Source organism: Ptychodera flava, chromosome 11 (genome assembly GCF_041260155.1).
Source record: "Ptychodera flava strain L36383 chromosome 11, AS_Pfla_20210202, whole genome shotgun sequence".
Classification (NCBI taxonomy): Eukaryota; Metazoa; Hemichordata; class Enteropneusta; family Ptychoderidae; genus Ptychodera; species Ptychodera flava.
Genome location: NC_091938.1, coordinates 14,599,306 through 14,619,435, shown reverse-complemented (window position 1 = coordinate 14,619,435; position 20,130 = coordinate 14,599,306). Strand labels below are relative to the sequence as shown.

The following is a 20,130-nucleotide window of genomic DNA, read 5'->3' as shown; positions in this document are numbered from 1 at the left end:
CAAAAAAATGGGCGGGATAAATGCAATCAGCATCAATTCCACTTGGTTGCTTTCCTAAGAAAATACTGACATACCAGCTTTGAAAAAGTTTCAGTATGTTATGCAACATAATACGGCTGAACCAAAATTTCTATGACATGTTTGTGCTTCTAAGGTTTACCCAATGCAAATCATGGTTTTGGGTGAACAGGCACTCTCGTAATATTTGCTGTTTTACCCTGCTCACCCCAATTCCCTGTAAGCAGGTCCACAATCACTGTTGGTAGCAACTGGTTTGGGCCAAACCATGGTGGTGAATGGGTTAAATTTACATTGTGCATTTGTGCCTTCTAGTTTTACTCACCAATTTGTTCTTTACTTACAGTACATGAATATCTGATATAAATAAAAACAATCTTACCTGTGCTTGTGATCCAAGGAAATCTAAGAGCTTGACTGTAAAATCCTTAGGATCCTGAGCAAAATATGGAAAACATATTTTAGTTTTTCTGTTTTATGATCACTTTTGGTGTTAAATTTCAATGTAGTACACGTATTTTTTTTAAAAATATCAACTCTGAGATTTTTTACTTGCTTGATACATAGGGCTTATTTGTCATGCAAGCCACTTTGTAATTAAATTAATATAATCAGGACTGTGTTTGATGTAGGAAAGTTACACACAAGTAAGTTAAAATTCCACCTCAGGTACAAGTAGTGCTAAAACACCCCTACATCCTGACATATGTACTTGCCCACACCACTGAAAGCAATGGGACTCAAACATTGCATAGTGATATGCAGGGACAAGTCATCTCTAGTTTTACGTCACTTTTTGCTAAAAACAGGTTTGGACTACATCATACCTCCAATGGGAATGTAGGTTGTTCATTGTACACTCTCACAAATATTTCACCGACTATGAGTTCCTTTGCGTGGATTGAAAACACAAAATCTGCACCAAATGATGGATCACTCTCACCCTGATGACATGAAAAGGTAGAAAGAAAGAAACAGAGACACGATTAGGGCAATACTTATTAATTCCTACAGATAAATTGCAGGAAAAGTACCCAGAAATGATATGTTGTAGTCAGAATAAAGGTGTCTACAAAATTGACAAAAAAATGTTTCGATTTACAAAATTTGAAGATTGTTTTGTCTTTATCTGGATTGACATCTGGCAACACTACAAGCCTAGAGATCTGTAACTTACACTTCGTATTTGGTCTTCCTGTTGTCTTTCCAAGAATTCTGTTAATTCAGCTCTGGTGGCGTTGTCCCAGATGAGATATGGATTCTCTGTGTTGCTGTTCAGAATCTTCAACACCTGAGTGAGCAAAAATTCATGTGTGAGGTTCTGGCACTAAAAACTTTAGATTTTCTTGTCTCCTACAATATGATGACCAGTAACCACACACGTTCAGAAGGGTGACTTGTAGCTGTTTCTTTGAACTCAGCAATGTCATTATTGTTTTGAGAAAACTACTGATTTTGGCATAGAATATTTTCAAGATATGCTTTCAGCAGTATCTGATACTTTTTAAATAATTCTCATAATACAAAACAGAACATGATACACCATTCATCCCTCAAAAAAAAAAGCAGAAAAAAAGAAAAAAGAAGAGAAACAGCAGCACCGTCGTCATGAAAATTGTCAACAAAAAAAATTGGGGATTTGGCAAACTGGCTTGCCTTTCCCAACTTCATATGGAAATATATCTTTCTGCTGAAAATGACTGTCTCTCATCCTTTTGTGAGAATAGTAGAGACAATGATTTCATGAACAATGTTTTAATTCAATTCAAACAGCACTCTGCCAAACCAATATCCTTCCTGCAATTCAACAGTTTCTTCAAGGGTTAATCACAAAAAATTTCCAATTTCCACAAATTCTGCTTTTGATCACTCTGACTTCAGTACCAAAACAAAATATGTTTGAAGTTTGTAACAAATGTGGATCAGCTACGCCTAGGACAGAAATGTTTCACTGAAATGCACAGAAATCTTTGCTTTGTCTAGATTATACTCTATCCTATAATAGACTATGATTTACCTAAAACTCTATCCTTAAAACTCATTATATTAACAGTAACTATTACAGTAATAAATACAGAAATTATGGAATGATGGCTTATTACATCATCAAATCATTTTAACAAGTACAATTACAACACAACATGCAGTACACTTTCACTGCATGCATACGGTGTACTGACACAATACATGATGCACATCACGAATAAACAAAATGATAAACGAGCAAAATAATAATCATCATACAAAGGACATTCAAATGTGATCAAAATAATCCAGGCAACAGTATTGAAATAACAATGGCATGTACACTCGTCGGTGTTTTTTGCTGTGTAGAATGCTACTGCGACTGTTGCTGTAGAAAATTTTGAAAACTTTGCCTGTGAAAAAACAAATGCACGTGCCGACTACACATTGGATTATTTGGATCATCCACATGATTTCTAATGAATCAGTTTATTGCTATTTTCTGCTCAAATGCATAAAATATTCAAAATATAACTTCACAAGCTACCTGATGACATTTAAAAAGCATTTGTGTTGGAACTGGCTTTTATGTATATTTTCAAATGTCAAATTTGGAAGATATGGGACTCTGAATACAAAAAATAAAATTATTATGCAGATAACAATAGTTTGATTCATATACTGAATTGTTACTTACATGTTTTGTGTGGAGTTTCACCTGATTTCGCTTCAGCGATAAAAAGTTACAGTACAGCTCGTGAATACAGAATAATGATATAGGCAAATATATGCAAATTTATTCACCAAATAGTACCGAGCTTTACACTAGATGGCAGACGGTATTATATGTAAATCGCAGTGAATTCCTTCATTGACACATTCATGGGAAACTTTTCACAATATTTCAGGTTTTATGTGCATGCACCTCCGTAACTCGAGACATGTCTGCAGAAGATCACCAAGAAAAGTTTGATGCCAGAGGTGCTTGCAATACTAGTTGCTACGGCAACAACTTCCTGAAGCTTCCAAAATTGATAATGTTGCAAAGCGTGCTATTGTACAGCATATTAGTAACCTGTTCAGCAAATCAGTACACATCAGGTCTGGGTATCATTAATGAAATCATAAAATAAAGGTTGATTAATACTTTGTACATGCTCTCACGTACACCGAAAGATCCATCGTTTGAGGGCGCTCTATACACTCCCTCAAACGACAGATCTTTCAGTCTAGCTCTCACGCTGAACTGTGAATGTAGCATACCATATCCACCTGTTCAATGCAGATACAAATCAAAACTGGTAGATGAATACTTACATCGTTGGGATTCTCAGCTGATAGCTGACGAGCTAAGTATGGCGTTAACAATACATTGAGTGGTTTCATGACGGCAGGGTTCTCTGGTGTGCGATCCACATCATCCAAATATCCACCAAGCCTTGCTAAGGCATGGAAACACAACCTGGCAAGGTTATTAGCAACTTCCTGAATGTAAAAATAACAATAATAAAATAATTTTGTTATTTAATCCTTTGAGTGCTGTAATTTTTCTCACCAAAATTTTAGTGCAACATTTTACTATTAGGAATTTTTGTGTGTGTTTTTTGATTATTTTGGACCAAATGGACATCACATTTCATTGGCTACAGTTTTTTATCAAATTTTGGCAAAAATTTGACAAAATAAACTCGGGTATATTTTATGAAGGAGACTGAAATTGACTTTGGCGCTCAAAGGGTAAAATACTGCAGGTACTAAACACTGATAGAGGATGTGACAATTTATTACGGAACTTTAACAATACATTTTTAAATTTTTGAGGACACAGGAGCAAAAAAGGAATTTCATTGCATAGACATAATCATGATACTTCTTTATTATTCATGAGCTGTTCATTAGTATTCATCAGGGCATGTATGTCTTTCTACCGCATGTATGTGCCAGTTTGTAGCTACCTGGTAATAAATCATCCTAGTTTACACTGCCTCTAGTCTTTCTTACATACCTTTAACATTGCAATACCAGCCTTGCCAGCCTATATACTCTACCAAATGATCAAGAATACTACTGTATACCAAGTGACCTGGTCATGTCACATGCTGTCAACAGTTGAGTGAAAACACTTCACGAAACTGTCACACTGAACAAACACCACCCCTCCTTTTTATTAGTTACTGACTACATCAAATGGTGTTTATCACGATCAATCTTTGCTGACATGAATCATAAAACTCATGAACTGATGCAGAATGTGGAGTAAATATTAAAATTATTCATAACAAACCGAGAAAATGGCGTTTTTAAATATGCTTGCAAAGAATAAAAAATATCTAATTATTGGTTAGCAACACTTTCCTACAGTCATATGTTTGCAGACGATAAAAAATATGTAACTATTGGTTTGCAACACTTTACCACAACCAAATGAACTAGAGGTTGTTTCTTTACTCAACTGACCTGTTTGTTTGTTCCTTGTTTCTTTTCAACACCTGACTCTTCCAGAGTGTAGTCATAGTTGAAGAGGTACAGCATGAGATGCCAGATGACGCCAGCTTGTAGGAGATGATTCTGGAGGTAGTAGTCAATGCTGAATGCGCTGACACACTCTGCTGCTACCGTATTCAAAATTGGAAGGTTCTGGAAAAAAATTATGTGAAAAAATGTCAAGAATGAAAAACGCACAAGGTATGCACGAGATATAGGGCTGATTAGGATTGTACGCATGCTATTAAATGTTGCACATGTCAAACATTAGCGAAAATTCAAATAACTTTCATCTTTTTACACATATTTATTGTTACAATCAAGTAAATATCCACAAATTCTGGAATATATTTTTTGAAGGGTAAATAGGTGTAACTTTTGATGATGTTTTCATTAACCCTTTTCTGTATACATAAAACAAATGTGTTCTCTTATTCTTCTCCACATTGAAAGTATTTTGAAATGTAACGTATTAGCCTGGCTACCACTGTGTGTAGTGTACAACATGCAACGTTCTAGTCAACGAGAATCTCTTATGGCAAATTCACTATCTGGTACTCATTTCGACGTTATTTCAACAATTGAACATGAAATTGTCTTTCACAAACAAAAACTGACATTCTGGAAAATACATCAAAGTTATACCTACTAGGGCTTTGGTAAAGTGTTTCTAGAGTAACGAACTTTGCACGGTGACCCCTAATTTTCATTTTTGATTTTGAAACGGAATAACCCCTCGGTCTACCTGTACACCAAATACCGTACTCGTCCGAATATAAGCCCCTGCTCGTGTATAAGCCCCCCTTCTGATTTAAGGGGATTTTAGAAAATGCATTACATCCGTGTATAAGCCCCTACCCTAGTGTAACTCAAATACAGAAAGGTTAGGAGAGTATATTTGGTCATTTAACTTGGCACAATTACTTTTAGATAATAAAGAAACCATTAAAAGATGTTAAAACAATGGGAAACTGGAGTTCCCTTGACAGCATCGTAAGGAAAATGACACGTTTTCCCAGTACTATCTTGATTCTTTGACCCTGCTCACCCCCGTCACCTAAATAGAATAGTCTCACTCACGTCGGCTATTGTTCATTTTCATTCACAGCCACGATGTTTTCATGCTTGAAACATGCAGTTTCTTTTGTTTGAAGCAATTATCCTTTCATTTGTGAAGACTTTTGCTGGTGACTATTACAATTTTCACTGCTATGTTGTTGTTTTCACAAGATGTAGACAGTTTGATACTGGAATATTGAGTTGCCTTTCCGTGTAGGCAATGCATGCCTGTTCACATTACTGTTGATCAGCAGCATACGACGTCTTTGTTTCAAGTTTGGGGGTTTTTTGACGCTGAATTTCACCAAAAACGTCACTTCTGTATTCAGAGATTGTACAATCAGTTTCTTTGGATGTGTAAGTCGATTTTGAAAGCGATAGAAAGATCGAGTGGTGTTGAAAAAAAATTGTGCATAAAATTAGCATAAATTAAGAGTCCATGCCAGATAACATGGGGTTGCTCGAGTATAAGCCCCTCCCCTAGTTTTACAGCTGTTTAGTGTTGCCGAACCGGGGGCTTATACTCGGACGAGTACGGTACTTAGATGGTAGGTGTGGCGGTTTGGGAGCTTTTGCATGTGTCGGACATACATCCGCACATACATACATACATACATACATATAGACATACAGACTCAACCGACTCACCATATAAGTTCTTTTGGTATTTATATACATTTCAAATATGAGCTAACAAATCTGATATTGCGATCAACACTATTGTGAGAGATTACCTTGAAATACAGAGTTCTTGCCAAATCTTTAATGATATTAGGTAGTTCGATGATCTTCTCTCGACAAGCTCCGAACTGCGCTGCTACAGAGTAGCATTTGATGACATATATACACACCTGGAACGAAACAAAAAGTCATAGATCAAAATCCTGTATACAGACTTTCTCAAACATGAACAAATTCATTCCTACTGTTGACACTGTTTGATTACTTGCATTCACAAAGACATCCTAATACCACTTTAACCCTTTGAGTGCTGTAAAGTTTCCCGCCAAAAATTTTGTGCACAATTTTACAAATTTTTTATGAATTTTGTACAATTTTTTTGACAATTTTGGACCAAATGGACATTACTGTTCATTGGCTACAGTACAGTTTGTTATCAAACTTTTGGAAGAAATCTGACAAAATTGTGAGGGTTACATTTTATAAAGGCAGCAAAACTTGACTTTCGCGCTCAAAAGGTTAACTGCTGCAAATGAATTTTTAGGTCTAGCCACACCATTGAAACCGGTAGGTTTGGACCAAAGCAAAGCAAAGCGACAATAGTAACAGATTCAAGACCAGGAGATACATCTTTGCCTACGCATCTAATTATCATAAAATAACAGTGTATCAACAGTTGCTAAAAAAGTTCAAATATCACAGCTTCTAACAGCATACTATATTAATATGTATAGAAAACACCACACGTCACAAATTTGTGGAGTTATCCACTTCCATGAAACACTTCTCATTTTTACCTGTACTGCCATTTCTTCTGGATTTGAAGACAGACTCAGAACAGCAACACATCTTGAAAACGCATCTAGGAGGGTCTGAAGAGAAAAAAAAAAAAGGAAATGATATGAAAGACTGTGTGAAACTGACATGCAATGTCATGTACACATTACAGCTTCACAAATAGCTTATAAGAATATTCTTGTGAATTTTGTAGAAAAGTTGAGGAAAGCCTGAACACATACACATAGTCTACTGTTGCCTGACTTGTTCTGTTATGAATTATCAGTAAAAGAATTAACATGTTAGCATTTTGCAACGATATTTATTGTCTGTATCAGGTTAAAATTTCATGACCAGGGGTTAGAAGGCAAGAACTCAGCATATGCACACTTTTTGGTCATGGTTTGTTGTTATAACTTGGCCAATTGGTAAACACCTATCTCCCTTTTTTTCAGCTCTACCCTCTTTTTTCAGCTTTCCATCTTTGCAAATTCCATGAAATATCAAAGGTTTATATCACTTTCTCTTTTATGCGGTCTTCCTTTCAGTGTATTATGGGAAATACTCGGAAAAGGTGTGTGTAGTGACCCACTTTGTGTCGGTCACCATGAGTCAAGGGTCAAATGGGAACACGCCTACAAACTATGAATGTTTGACCCCCCTGGCATTTTCAGACTTTGTTCCAAACTTAACCTGTTTAACCTTTTCACCACTATGGTTTGGGCCACCCCCATTGTAATGATATCGCGACTGTTAGACCTGTTCACTGGGAATAGGGGAACACAGGTTAATAAAATGAGGGAAACTAAGTCTGTGTCTTTTATCAATTAAAATGCTTTGGTAGTTTGGGTTGGAGGGTGCTGCAATGAGCAAGGCAAGCTTACTTGGACGAGCAAGAATGAATTTGGAGCCAGGTGTTGCTACTTTCCACAGGTATTTTATTACAAAGTGGCACCGACCTCATGATAAAACCTCACAAAAATAAACCCAGAAAGACCTTTATTTTAGCATGGCTATATTTGTCAAATAATTTACATTACGTTGTACAACTGTGCGTTCAATAACATTACAGGTGTTAATTTGCATACGTACTTCACACACCATTTCCTGTGACCTTTGAAATATTCATAATTCACGTTCAATTCAGATTCAATAAACAATGTGAGCTATTCAGTTTTTCTTGTTTAATAAAGAATTTTGTGAAGGTATTAGTTGTAAGCAGAAAAATTAATGTTTTTCAAAAAATATTCTGGAATTGTGGCTTTTATGAGTACAATAACTGTATGGTTTATAATATTGGTTGAATGTAACTAAAAACACCAGTTTTGTTAATGATTAACTTGTATACGTGCAGTTGTCTGTTCCAGAGGCGGTATCATTAATACATCTGTATTACCACAAAAATACATAAAACTAAATCATTAAAAAGTTCACACTAACAATACCTGTAGAGCCAATAGCGAGGTGCTTTTGCCCCGGAGACCTACTTTCAATACTACCGTTCTCATTGATCATTATTACACTGTATAGCTTTACACGATGGTAAACACAAACTGTGGAATACAAAGTGAATGTGTTGGACAAAAGAAACACAACACTATTTGGGTCAACTGAAAAATTATCAACTCCGTCTGTCAACCTATTTTGTGGGACATCTTCAGGACAATTTAATAATTAGAAGAAACTGCGGAATACAGAGTGAATGTGTTAGACAAAGAAACACAACACTATTTGGGTCAACTGAAAAATTATCAACTCCGTCTGTCAACCTATTTTGTGGGACATCTTCAGGACAATTTAATAATTACATGAACTTCTTTTCACCCATTAAAAATAAACAAACAAATAAATACGGAAGTAGTGATAATTTTCTTGTTGATCGTCACCTAGTTTCTGTTCAGTCTACCTGTGAGAAATGTGTGTTTCAAGTTTCACTTTGTGCTACAATGCAATTTGATATCTTTAATGTAAATATTGTTCATACTGCTGTAGTTGGGAAAAACTGCTGCTGTCCTGCCTTATGAATTTCACGGAATGTCTAGTGAATTGCTTTCATTTTGTGATATTGTTACCGTAAATCAACTGGGTTAGTGATTAGAGTTCTTTTCTGCGTAATCAATGACCATAGCAACTCTGTTTTTGTAATTCCGCGAATTAAAGCCTGGAGTAGGTCACGGGGTCATCACATGACAGGACTGCCTAGCTTGGCAACAAAAGGCAGCATTCATCACCGTTGGCAACGCTCTGAGTAGTCATCTGGGTTCTCTGGTGAACTTTTAACTGTTCACCCAGGGAGGTCATCCACAGGTATGCATCACTTCCAGTCCACACAGACATTGTGAACGTCCACAGCTATGGCTGAAAATTTAGCACCGGCAGAGCAGAACGACACAGAAACTGGTACAAGTGTCATAACGTGTCACCTCTGTAACCAAGTGTTCACCAGGCCCAAAATCCTGCCTTGTCTTCACACATTCTGTGCTGGCTGCTTGGAAAACAGAAGCCAGCAACACTCACAAGAGCTAGAGTGTCCGGCTTGTCACAGACTTTGTGCACTTCCTCCTGGAGGTGTGTCGCAGCTGAAAACTGACCTATTTGTGACAGGCTTGCTAGATAACCTCCACAGGAACCTTGAATTACAGGAACGTGAAGAACCTCCCCTCTGTGAGGCATGTGAAGACAACCAAGCTGATCATAGGTGCACGCAGTGTGAACAGCGTCTGTGTGAGACGTGCCTACAAGTTCACGACAAGCTGAGCATCACCAGGTCCCACACTGTTCTGAGCTTACAGGACTATCAACGAGCACTGGCCACAGACCCAACTGGTGTGACACCCACTGAAACTTGCTCTTGTCATGACGACCAGCAAGTCAAATTCTACTGTGAAGAGTGTGAGACGGTGATCTGCTTGGAGTGCACTGTGATTGACCATCGGCACGGTCTTCCGAACCACGTCCACCAAAATCTCCAGGATGCTGCCGAGAGATACAAAAATCAGCTTCATCTTCTGGGAGAGAACCTCCAGACAAAGCTCCACAGTATTACTTCAAGCAGGGACACGGCACTGCAGAGGTACACAACGTGGAGAGACAGACTACTGCTGGAGCAAAGGAAAGTCAACCAGAGATTTAAAGACGTCATGACAATGGTGACACAAGAAACAGAGAGAATTATGGAAGGCCTCAACAGATGCTATGGAAGTAAACTATCTCTGTTGAAAAGTGAAATTACAGAGCTGGATTATGGTTCAGGGAGCATATCTGAAGTGTCCAACTATGTGGACATGATGAAACAGTTTGCTACCCCGGTCCAACTCCTATCAACGAAACCAGAAACAACTAAACACATCCAGAGCCTTCTTGACATAGACACAGAATCTGAACTGAGAGACGAGACAAAGGTCGTTTTCGCTGCCGATGAACATTTCCCTGCAGATGGAGTTATGGGTGTGGTGCAGTCAGACATTTATTCCCCGCTTTGCACCATTGACAATGTCCCAAGGCAGGTCTTAAAGGGTGAAAGCGTCACTCTCCTGGTGACAACTAGGGACGCCGCTGGAAGACAGGTCATTCCACGGCACAAGGTGAAAGCAAGGATGAAGAAACCAAACGGCTCGTCGGTGGATTTGGAGGTCTGCGATAACAAAGATGGGACACACAAGGTCGTTGTGGATGGACAGTCTGAAGGTAAATACTTTGTATCAATTACCATAGGCCAACAAGAAATTGTACGATCACCGGTAAAATTTCATGTCGTCAAGGGCTTAATTAAAGTGATCGGGAGTGATGGTAGAGTGAATCTAATAAGTCCACGAGGAATAGCAATGAATAGGAAAGGTGAGATGATAACAGCTGACAGAGGACACAAAAGACTTGTTGTGATTGGTCAAGATGGTAGCAGGGTAAAATCTCTGACTTTCAACGATTTCGAGTTCCTTCCTTGCGATGTGGTCGTATCAGACGACAATCAGTACTACAGCCTGGATTCTGGAAACAATCAAGTGGTAGTGTGCGACGAGAACGGTAACATGACGAACTGTTTCGGCGAAAACGAAATCAAGAATCCGTACAGTATTGCCATAAATCCCAGGAACCAGAACATCTATGTGGTGGATTACCCACTGTCCAGGATGTGTGTGAGGATTTACACCAGGACTGGTCACTACGTCAAGTCCTTTGCATGCAGAGGGAGGCAAAACCTACCAGCCATGATAGCCATCAACGATCAAGGTATGGTCTTTGTAACCGAGTGTACAAACTCCACGGTCCAAGTCTTCAACGAAGAAGGCCGCTTCTTGTACGCATTCGGTGATGCCAGCCCAGGCGTGATGCACTCTCCTAAAGGTATCGCCATCGACGGCGATGGACATGTTTACGTCGGTGATCGAAAGCGCGTTTTGAAATACGACACCAAAGGAAGCTTCATCGACTGTGTTTACAGTGAAACGACAGGACTGAAAAACCCTGGTGGCATCGCCATTCTGAATGAACCATCAAGGCCTGACAAGGGACCCAAGAAACTCTTGGTGGTGGACACTGACAATCACTGCATCAAAGTGGTAGTGGAATAGCTAATCTGTCGAGTACTGGAAGTCCGCCATCACACATATGGCTCAGAACTCAACAGACTATCTGCTGTCCCACATTTGACCATGGAAACTATGGCTAAAACTGAATGGTGTGTAAGCATGGAGAAACCTGATACTGGTACGGCCTTCACAGACTGCTTATTTCCGGGCTTCATGGAATACTTTTACCCTTTCACCACACGACTATGTTACATCCCCATTCCTTTCAGAAGACTGTGTGGTCCAATATACAGTGAATTGAGAGTAAAAAGGTTAAACACAATAGAATCTGAAAAAATATAACTTGTGCCTTGCACACAGATAAAATATCACATAATTGTATAATATTATAGCTATCATGAACCTGGCTATTGCAAAGTATTTTCACATAATTGATATGCAATATTCTAACACCATAGATACATAGTATTTTCATTATTTCACACTCTGTCAACAAAAACAGAAACTGCACCTTTCTTCTGTGGCATTTCTATTATGTACTACTGAATCAACATATGCAGACCATGTTTTCAAAAATTTTAAAGTGTGAGCACTGAGGAAGGGAAAAACTGAAAGCAGTTTATATATATTATTGATATTTCTGTTATTTGATCTAAGTATGATTATGATACAGATATTCTGTAGTTGTACAACTCATACGTTAACTTTGCAATGAAAATAAACAAGTTAACATGGGGTAATTTATTTTTCTAATCAAATTAAAAAATGGCTGCGACAGAAATAAGTTTTGTAGCTGTCGTGAAATCTGCATTCTTGACAAAAATAAAAAATTCTCAGTCTGAATTCTGCATCAAATACCACAAGGTCAAACATGAGTTGTGTTGAGTAACTCTGATTGTAGGACTGCTGTCTGAGTTTGCAAAACTATTCACATATTCCAGGTTTGGACATTGCTCACATACGGTCCAAAATTCTAACTCCTATCTGTAATATCTGTCATATTTCACAAGAAATGATAAAAAAACAGAGGTCAACAGAGTTTCACTGTTTACTTAAGGTTACACAGTTCAATTTTTAAAAGTTATCAGCACAGGCTTCTTGCCTATAAAACAATATAAAAATTAACCAGTGGCTTTTTGACCTTTGACCTCATGCTTGAATATAAATTTTGCTGTACAGATTAGTAAATTAACACATCCAAATATTCAAAACCAAATTTATTCCAAATAAATTATGTTCATGTATATCAAGGAAAAACAGGATTCAGATCTCACGACAGCACTGCGACAAACCAAACAAGGTTGGAGTAAACTCTCATGATTAGATTCAAGAGTGTCAAAAATATTCAGTCTTGTCAATTGTTAAACACAATGAATAAAATGCAAACATGTCCCCTAGTGTATGAAACTGAGATGTGAAAATTAAAGATTTTTCATCTCACCACAGTAAATATTTGAACCTAAAGCCCTCCTACGGGTTCATTTTCCAAAAGCTTTGTAAATAAAACAGTAAGGTACAATAAATCTAACTTATAGCATATTCACTGTTGCTTCCTGAACCTTGTTGAATTCTAAAAAATATCTATAATTTATGTACAGGAATCTACAACAGAAAATATAGGAATTTAGAATATAGGAATATAAAACAGAGAATATGACAGTCTACTGAAATATTATGTTAAGAATATTGTATATCCAAAGCAATAAAATAAATTGTGTGTGAATTTTTACTACTGTATATGCAATTACATATTGAGTAATGTTATGTATATTTGGAGATATTGTACATTTGTGTACATTTCTATAGAGCTCTTTAAATTTACAACTTTTGTAACTTTGCTGTGTCTTCAGGCGTTGTCATGGTATTTGAGCTTGTGACTATCTTTAACAAATTATGACATGTAGCATCTGATGTATGCATAGTAATATATGTTTATTGAGTACTTGCTAAAAATCTTTTTTCAATTATTAATTATGTCACTAAAGTTCTATAATAGTATGGGCATGTGGCATGAACGTGTGGTTTCCGATCCAGGGTTAAATTCACTTGCTGTCTTAAACGGTAGCAATGCAAGCTGTATACCTGGAAACGTGTTTCAATTCGTTTTACAACAAGAAAATGTTTTACTAATGGGGAAAAAAATTTATCATTCTCAATTGTATGACAGAATTTTTATTGAACAAAATTTTGTGTTTCATTTTGACAACTGAAATAAAGCTCTGCTTTGCGTATTAAAGTGGCTTGCTCATTTTAAAAGGCCGAAAAAAAAAAGATCGTTTCTGGTCACCAAGCATGTCATTCAGAACTTCGCACCATGGCTTTTTTGTGGGGTTACATACTCATCGGTACAGCTATCCTTGATATCCCTGTTTGCATGTCCAAAAATGCTAAAAAGAAACTGGAAGTATTATGCAGCCAATGATAAAAGAAAGTAACTGTTGTATCAATAGTGCCAAACCAGCATAGTTAGGAACAAAAAAAAAGACAGGAAAAAAAAAGAAGAATAAGAAAAAAAGAGAAAACCGCATAGCCGCATCACTTTTGCTGAATGTCAAGGACACAGAAACAATTTTTTTTAGCCTAACATTTTATAAACATCTTCTTTCAATGCCAATGGTCAATATTTGACCTTGAAATCAGTACATGGAAATAGAAAATTGAGCAACAACGTTTTCTCAGTACATCCCTCACCATCTGACACTTCTCAACATTTTCAATTACTTTGGGATGATGTACTCCAAAATGGTGTTTTGTGGTGTTTGAAACTATTCTAGGTTGTCTATCAAATGTAATGCTATGTGCTCAGTAGTTTTTTAATGAATCAATACTCCCTAACTCAGTTTACATGAATGTCAGTGATGAAAGTTTGATCTATGATTCTCCATTCTGTGCGATGCACTCTAACTTTTTAGATTTAGTATTGACAGTTGAGATTAAAATGTGACGTGTAACAGATTCTGCAATGGGCCAATGTAATCTAACAGCAATATTACATTGTTCATAATGGTATTCATAAATGTCTATGGTGTTTCTGTATAGTTTCACTAATTCAATAATTATGCTATATGTTCTGAGAACACCAAACTAAAAGTTCTTTTTTTCAAATTACATAATTTAGTAAATATGTTCATACAATAAAACAGGTAGGTTATTTGTCGACTATTTTGCCATTTACTGAATTGAAAGCTTTGTTTGTGATGCTTGAAAAGATAAATTTATACAAAATTCACATTTACATGTAATAGTCAAAGACTTTGGCATTGCTATTCACATTGTCATGCATCCCACAATATAACTGGTGAGCATTTGCAGACTTACATGAGTCGTTTTAGCATGTAGCCAATGGGTGGATTCATACAAATGAAATTTAGAAATACCACATGAAAGGTAATGTAGGGGTCATGAAAATACCATGATGTAAGGCAAGTAGTGGTTATGAAAAAAGCATAGTGTAAATCACATAGGGGCATGAAAATAGCATAGCGTAAGGTCACATAGGGGTCATGAAAATAACATGATGTAAGGTCACACAGGGGTCCAAAAAATGGCACAATGCCAGGTCATATAAGGGTAATAAAAATACCATGATTTAAGGCCAGTAGGGGTTATGAAAAAAGCAAAGTGTAAATCACATAGGGGTCATGAAAATAGCATAGCGTAAGGTCACATAGGGGTCATGAAAATAACATGATGTAAGGTCACACAGGGGTCAAAAAAATGGCACAATGCCAGGTCATATAAGGGTAATAAAAATACCATGATTTAAGGCCAGTAGGGGTTATGAAAATAGCATAGCGTAAGGTCACATAGGGGTCATGAAAATAACATGATGTAAGGTCACATAGGGGTCATGATAATAACATGATGTAAGGTCACACAGGGGTAGTAAAAATGGCATGGTGCAAGGTCATGTAGGGGTTATAAAAATACCATAATGTAAGGTCATGTAGAGGTTATGAAAACACAGTGTAAGGTCACATAGGGGTCATGAAAATAGCACAATGCAAGGTTATATGGGGGTCATGAAAATACCATGATGTAAGGCCATGCAGGGGTTATGAAATTACCATGGTGTAAGGTCACATAGGGTCACGAAAATAGCACATTACAAGGTCACATAGGGGTCATGATAATAACATGAAGAAAGGTCACTTAGAGGTTATAAAAACAGTGTAAGGTCACTGGGGGTCATGAAAATAGCACAATGCAAGGTCACATAGGAGTCATGAAAATAGCACGATACAAGGTCACATAGAGGTCATGAAAATACCATGATGTAAGGCTTTGCAGGGGTTATGAAAATATAATGCTGTAGGGTCATTTTTTTAGTCAACTACAAGAATTTCTGGAAATTTTGCATAAGCTATACATATGGAAATACACATAAACATGTAAAATTTTCTTGTGCTATAAGAGAACTTTCTTGAGTATATTGTGAATCAATTTAGCCTTGAGGGCTCATTGATGATAGCAGTAACACTGATTAAGCTGTATTTTGCATGGTAAGATAGATTTACGGCAGGAACTTCAGTTTAAATATATGGAATCATATGATGTCATGCTGTTATATACCCTAGCACAGTGTAAGGTACCACACTGAACAGGCCTTACCATGCAGTAACATCTATGGAGGGCAATGGCAAGAAGTTACCATTGAATATGAATGAAATATGAATATGAATATTTTCTGGTGATGGCTTGATGATAGCTTTAGCACTGTAAATACTTTACAGGGGGTAAAATCAAAGATAAAACATTTGGTAAAGACTTACCTCAATACCCCTCTCTCTCCTCAATTCCTCTGCATTCAGTGCTGAACAGTTGACAGTATGGTAGGCTAGCTCTGTCGCTGCTGCTAGTAACGGTGCCGTCTTGGAGAAAAGCGCTGTATCATTTGTTTCCATGGTGATGGTCTTGATCAGCATTGGGTAGCCTGCATACTTGTAGGGTTGAAGGTCTGTTGGGAAAAAATAGAGAATATTGAACCCAGAACTCATTTGTAGATGCTGGATTGAGGGCTGCATGTTAAACAAATATGGCTAACATAATACCTCTCCCTTTGGCGTAACGTAACAAATCAAAACTTTGTGGCACCGAAGTCACCAACAGAGTGAAGGCAGTATTGCCGAGTTCTGAACGAATCTAGTAATGTTTACAACACGTAAAATAATCTGAAATGATCATACAGGCTTTTATTTATTGATTATTACCAATTGTACAGAACTGAGTTGATAGTCAAAAGAATTTGTAAGATTATGGCTTCAACAAAGACAGATATCTTTCCCACCATAGGAAGCTCTATCCATTGCCCATTTGAGTTTCATCTGAATGACACCCACCTTCTTTGTATCGGTTGAAGAGAATACTCTGAGCTTTCAAAATCAGCACAATGTTCTCTGGGTCTGGTCCCTCTGTCGTTGTCTGCTTGCTGCACAGGAATTCATAGGCTTTGTTAACTTTCTCAAACATTTCCTGAAAAGTAAACAAAGACATCAAGTATTATACAATTCCCCAGTGTCAAAGCGAGCATCTAAGTCAATTATTCCAAATCAATAGAGAATGAGCACACGGCTTGAACAATTGCTTCAACCAAACATTACGAAATTAAAAAAATTGTCATAAATCAGGGTATCACACGACACTTATGAGTCATGTGATATAAAGCTCCTGTCACATGACATAAAGCATGACCATTGAAGAAACTTATGTCATGTGACAATCACATGACCTTTCAAACCCAACAGAGATCCAATGATCTGACTTACCCTTCCATCAGGATTCTTGTCAGGATGGTATTTCTGAGCAAGTCTGAAATATGCCTTTCTGATTTGACCTTCATCATACCTGAAAGAGGAAAACCGGGCGAAAAGAATGATTACAGTGGAGAGACTTCACTAGCTATTTGTAAAACATGTTGACTTGCCAACCACCATTGAAAATAAATTCATCACAACTTGTATTCTTTTCCTGCGTCTTTTTAATCCAATTTTGATATCAAGGTTTCATCAAGTAAACTAACAAATGCTATGATTTGTGTAAATCTGCTTTTGTGTCACCAAGGACTGCACAAATGTTAATTCCTTTGAAATCTGACCTGCCCTATCTGCAAGCTGATTCTGATGCTTGCTTCAATGGTTATAGCAACCGACACATAGCACAACACACTTACCCGCCTTCTTTCATATTCAGATTCAAGGTTTCATAAGCTTCTTCTGTGGACATTGACGATGGTTTCTTCTCAACTTCTTTCTTCCATTCATCAAGGATGTCTTTCAGTAGTTTCACCTATCAATAAAATAACTTCAACCGTCAATTTTTGTGTTGGTATGATCCAAAAGGCTCCGTCCAACGACTGCATGAAAACTGTTGTAAATATTTGACCAAGAAAAGAACACTGCTGTTTTAAACACAAAGTAACAATTTAAATGGGTAAACCCATATCAATTTTTGTAACATTATAAATCACTGATCATGTGATTACTGACAGGTTACTGATTGGCCAAACTCATTTCAGTTTGTAACATTATAAATCACTGATCATGTGATTACTTACCGGGTTCCTGATTGGCCAATCGGGGAATCTTGTTGTGTCACACAGATGCCGTAGATAGTAAATGTTACAGAAGAGCTCCTTCTCAAGTTGAGGGAATTGAATAGCTGGCACTGGACAGTACTGGTACAATGCTCGTGTGTTGCTCTGAAGACGAGGACTGAAGTCAGCGATGTGAGCAGCGATCTTTTCAATCATCAAACGTCTGGAAATGCAGAAAACATGTGTATTATATAAAAGAAGAATATTTTCAAATCTGTTCAAGATGTGGAAATTTTATGTAATATTATTTACATAGGTTAGATTCTTAATGTCATAGTTCAATCATTAACCTTTTCACCCCCAATTCCCTGTAAACAGGTCCACACTTACCATTGATAACAATGGGTTTGGACCAAACCATGGTGGTGAAAGGGTTAAACATACAAATATTATGATCATAGATTTTATACCATAGTATATGGGGCAAGAATAAATATTTACTTTGCACAAAGCTTGTGGAAATAATTGGGGCAAGACCGGTGAAAATGGAAATTTGTTAGCATTAAAATTTTAACACAACTATAAAAAAATTACATTTTAAGGGTGGTAACCATGCAAAAAGCCAGATGTAATTCAGAAGAAATTTGTTGAAAGTCAGCAACAGTCAATATTCATGTCTTGTTGTATCTACTATAGCAGAAAATTTATGATAATAATTCTTGGTAATTACAGTGGCAATGGGAGAAATTCAATAAAGGACCCAGCATGCTAAAAAACAAAAACCAAGAACTGACACACATCAACCATCTTTCAGTTCATCTCATCATCTGACTCACCTCATCTCACTACTCCATATCGCTTCTGGAGTGTCGAACTCTCCAAGGTAAATCTCAGCAAACTTATCTGCCCCGTGGTTTTCAAGGTAATGAACCATTGCTTCTGGCAACAGTGGTCCAAGCACACTCCTCTGCATAATATCAGAACTCTTGTTCTGTAAGTGAAAAAAAACAGACATGACAGTAAAACAGCTAAATCAATCCACGTACTGTAGTTAAAATGTATATATCTATGAGCAGTCATATATTATGTTCACAAAACTTATTATTTTGCTTTGTGTCAGTGACACTGTAAAAGACCAAAAAGTTAACTTGCAGGCAGCCATAGTTTTAACCATACCCTGGTAAGCTGTGTTATGGTTCAGTCTGAATTCAATTCTACTCCTAATCTCAGCAAGTTTATTTTGTCATAGTAGTAGTACCAACTTGCTGTTACATCTGTGTTATCTTCCTATATCAAAGAAATCCCGTAAAGTAGAACGTGCTGAGAGGACAATTTTTCACACACTTCAATTTTTACGACACTATTTCAGTCTAATGCTTGAGTGGATTGATTTTGAAGCTCGTAGAGTAGATGAAGTTTTCACCTTCTTGTTTTTGTGAAACTTGAACACTTAATGTTTTTCCAATAGAGTAAACATAGTGTATAGAAGCCATTTTGATTTTTAAATATCGGTAAATTTTTGGTAACGTTTTCCTCTGAATGTAACTTTGCACATTTATCCTTGATTTTTATTCTTGATTATGAAAGACAACAGTGTAAAAATTCCCTGAGCTAAGTATCAGCAAATGTTGAAAACTTTCAGTTTTGAGGTGCACACTTTTTAATAAACAAATCATTTTCCATGTTTCCGTCTGGTCCCAATTGATCATCAAACAACAAAACACATCAACCCATGAAAAACGTACCTCCTCAGCACGGAAAGCTTGTTTGAGATGTGTATATTGAAGAAACCTGCAAAATCAAGTTCACAAAATTCATTATTTTTGATTGGTTGATCTCAAGATAGCGAAAAAATCTTCAACTTCCATGCGCTTTAAACTCAACAATTATGATATGGATATACGATGACGATCTTGCTTGTTTGCCAATTGGTACATGAACAATATACTGCTTTGATCATCATGAGGGTTGCATCCAGGCTGTATAATAATTTATCTTTCTGTGTTGTGAAGCTAACAGGGAAATTGCAAACGTTGGTTGAATATTTTGCCAATAACTGTGTGTATCCAGTACTATAAAGTTTTA

At 36.9% G+C, this 20,130-nt stretch overlaps 1 protein-coding gene across 2 annotated transcripts in view; it reads right to left on the bottom strand.

Moving 5' to 3' along the window:
• LOC139143582 (dnaJ homolog subfamily C member 13-like) overlaps positions 1-20,130 on the bottom strand; it is a 71,058-nt gene that overhangs the window by 15,311 nt on the left and 35,617 nt on the right. Inside the window, exons 31-45 of one of the 2 annotated variants that reach the window (XM_070714027.1) lie at positions 19,791-19,836; positions 18,882-19,036; positions 18,067-18,268; positions 17,683-17,798; positions 17,279-17,357; positions 16,853-16,985; positions 16,286-16,470; positions 7,005-7,079; positions 6,261-6,377; positions 4,441-4,620; positions 3,301-3,468; positions 2,681-2,710; positions 1,196-1,309; positions 846-962; positions 401-454 (exon numbers count right to left, since the gene is read on the bottom strand). In XM_070714027.1, coding sequence (XP_070570128.1) covers positions 401-454; positions 846-962; positions 1,196-1,309; positions 2,681-2,710; positions 3,301-3,468; positions 4,441-4,620; positions 6,261-6,377; positions 7,005-7,079; positions 16,286-16,470; positions 16,853-16,985; positions 17,279-17,357; positions 17,683-17,798; positions 18,067-18,268; positions 18,882-19,036; positions 19,791-19,836 — 1,771 coding nt within the window. The remainder of the gene's footprint in view (positions 1-400; positions 455-845; positions 963-1,195; positions 1,310-2,680; positions 2,711-3,300; positions 3,469-4,440; positions 4,621-6,260; positions 6,378-7,004; positions 7,080-16,285; positions 16,471-16,852; positions 16,986-17,278; positions 17,358-17,682; positions 17,799-18,066; positions 18,269-18,881; positions 19,037-19,790; positions 19,837-20,130) is intronic. The other variant, XM_070714028.1, reaches the window with a different exon arrangement.